This window comes from Vigna unguiculata, chromosome 11, assembly GCF_004118075.2.
Source record: "Vigna unguiculata cultivar IT97K-499-35 chromosome 11, ASM411807v1, whole genome shotgun sequence".
Taxonomy (NCBI): domain Eukaryota; kingdom Viridiplantae; phylum Streptophyta; class Magnoliopsida; order Fabales; family Fabaceae; genus Vigna; species Vigna unguiculata.
Window position 1 is genome coordinate 18,561,966 of NC_040289.1, and position 2,871 is coordinate 18,564,836.

The window sequence follows — 2,871 nt, forward strand, 5'->3', positions numbered from 1 at the left end:
GGTCAGGTTGGGGGTTCGATTCCCACTGGCAACAACCCACCCAATATGAATGGACGGAGAAGGGTGAGGGGTTGGGGTGCATCGGGCTGTAGTAACCTGACAGCCTCTGGGCCCGAGGAGGGGTAGCCAGGGATGTTACAACCACCACCATCACCAACATCATAACCACTAGTACCACCACCACCACCACCACCACCACAACCACCACCACTACCACAACAACCACCAATACCAAGGCCACCAACACCACCATGGCCACCACCACCACCACCACCACCACGGTCACCACCATCATGACCATCACCATAACCATCACCTTACGGCCGCCAATACAACCACCACGACCACGACCACCATCACCATCACCAACATCATCACCATGGCCAGCACCACTACCACACCATGCTCACCACGGCCATCACTACCACCACCACAGCCATTGCATCCACCATGACCACCACAGCCACCACCTCATCTACCACTAAAACAGGCACAACGATCACCATTACCACCACCACTATGAGCACCCTTACCACCACCACCACCACTATCATAACCTCCACTACAACAACCACCACCGTCACCACCACCACCACCACCACCGCCACCACTATGACCACGACCACGACCACCATAACCATCACCACAACCACCACCACCATCACCGCAATAGGGACCAAAAGAACCACTACCACCACCACCATTGATAAAGGATTGATCCCTACCAAGGATGATGGCTCATGGCACAGGCTCAGAAGAAAGGGAGTTCCTTGATGCCTTCCTTTGCTTCTATTTTCTTTAGTTTAAAATTCCATTAAGTTGGCTTGGTTGACTATTTTAGAGTTGACTTGTTGACCTTGACTTTGGGTTGACTTGTTGACTCAAAAGATTAGCTTCACCTTAAACCAACATGCTAATAAATTCCTTAACTTGCTTTTGTAGGAATAAGAAAGGAGGAGGACCACATAGGAGACACTTGGTGTCCTAAGGAAGAGAGAGAAGGAACAAGACTTTCTAGATATCTAGAAAGGGGAGGCCCAGATGCCTTGGACACCAAGCCTTCTAGAATGTTCTAGAACCTTCCTTTAGGAGCCTTGGCCATGAAGACTTGCCACCTAGATGGCTTGGCTGAAAATTCACCCATGTGCACCCTAGGATGACCTATTTTCTAGAACATGCTAGGTTTTTTTGTAATCCTTTAACTTAGTTATTTTGCTAAGAGGCCCCTAGACTTGTCTATTTAAGGGGACCTATAACACTTGTACATGGTTTAGAGATTTTGGAGAAATTATACACTTTGTGTTTCAACCTTTTGTGAGAGCATTCCTCCTTTGGGAGTGGAGTTCTTTCAAATCTTATCTTGCCTTGGCAAGTTGCGGCATACACCACTCATCTTCAAGGTTGCCATGGCTTCTTCTAGCCTAGCCGTGTAGTGGCGTGAATCCTCCATTCCTCCCATTTCCCTTGCTTTTCATTTTATGTTTCTTTACTCTTCTTGGTTTATATTGTTTTTATTATATGTTTTTCCTTTTGGTTTCTTACTCTCTATCAATCTATCCTCCTCCTCTCTAGAACCTTGGAATAGGAACCTTCACATCTAGATAACTTGCTATCTTAATGTCCAGTGGGGATTTCCTTGGTTTTCTTAATCAATAATCACCATATTCATTAATCTTCTAAAAGGAACAAGATAATCCTACATCAACCATCACCACCAGCACCAGCACCACCACAACCACCACCACAACGGCACCTCCACCACTCCTACCACCACCACCACGACCATCACCACAACCACGATAACCACCACCACCACCAACACAGGCACAACCACCACGAGCACCGCCACCACTACCTTCACCTCCTCCACCACCACGGCCACCACTAACAACACTATCACCACCACCACCACCACCACCACGACCTCCATTACCACGACCTCCACCACCACCATCACACCCACCACCACGGCCAATACCACCTTTATCTGCACCACCACCACGGCCACCACCAACTACACTACCACCACCACCATCACCACCATGACCACCACCACGACCACCACCACAACCACCACCTTAACCATAACTACGGCCACCACCACCGTCACCACCACGGCCACCACCACGACCTCCACCACCACGACCTCCACCACCACGACCACGACCACCACCATCACCACTACCACCACCACCTCCACCACAACCACCACCACCACCACCACCTCCACGACCGTCACCACAACTACCACGGGAACCACCACCACCACCAACACAGGCACCACCACCACGACCACCACCACCTGCACCACCCCCACCATTGATGAGCGAGCTTCCACGTATAATCGAATGAATCGGCACGTGAACACTCCACATATGCCGATCTACGCAGCGAAGTTATCAAATCGGCACTCACACATGTTCAAGTGGGGAAGTCTCACTGGTTGGGATCCTAGGAGGTGAATACCTCAAGTAGAAGGTGAGCTAAGACGAAAGAGGATTAAAATCTCTCTCATTCATCAAAGCTTACTATTACAATGGTTCGGCTTGCCTTTTATAAATGAAGGCAACCGGTGAAACAGAAAAGAAGAAGGATTTTAATTCATTTGACAATCTCAAAATCTGGACATGTGTGATTTGGGAAGGCAAGAAAAGCTCGAGCACCAGAATTGGGAAGGCAAGCAATGGATCAGGCCACAAAAGAGGCACTCAAAAGTAAATAAAAGGTTGATACCACTATTGCATTCAATTGAACTAGAAATAAAAGAGCAAACTGAACAGGTTGGATGACATTCAAATAAACTAGAAATAAAATAGCAAACTGAAATAGGTTGAATAACATGAATCTGATAAAACAGAAGTTGTTAAGCAA

General features: G+C 48.0%; 1 protein-coding gene across 1 annotated transcript; it reads right to left on the reverse strand.

The window, feature by feature from the left end:
• Nucleotides 1-392: 392 nt before the first annotated feature.
• Nucleotides 393-2,375, reverse strand: LOC114170229 (rRNA 2'-O-methyltransferase fibrillarin-like). Its single transcript, XM_028055719.1, has 3 exons — nucleotides 2,303-2,375; nucleotides 1,805-2,014; nucleotides 393-481 (listed from the first exon to the last, which is right to left on the reverse strand). The coding sequence occupies exons 1-3, from the start codon at nucleotides 2,373-2,375 to the stop codon at nucleotides 393-395; spliced, it is 372 nt and encodes a 123-aa protein (XP_027911520.1).
• Nucleotides 2,376-2,871: the final 496 nt, after the last annotated feature.

Coding starts and splice junctions, on each gene's coding strand:
- LOC114170229 (XM_028055719.1), bottom strand. CDS start 2,375: ATGTGGAGTGTTCACGTGCCGATTCATTCGATTATACGTGGAAGCTCG. Junction 2,015..2,302: donor CAATGGTGGGGGTGGTGCAG/GTGGTGGTGGTC, acceptor GTGGTAGTGTAG/TTGGTGGTGGCCGTGGTGGT. Junction 482..1,804: donor CTGTGTTGGTGGTGGTGGTG/GTTATCGTGGTT, acceptor TGCCTGTTTTAG/TGGTAGATGAGGTGGTGGCT.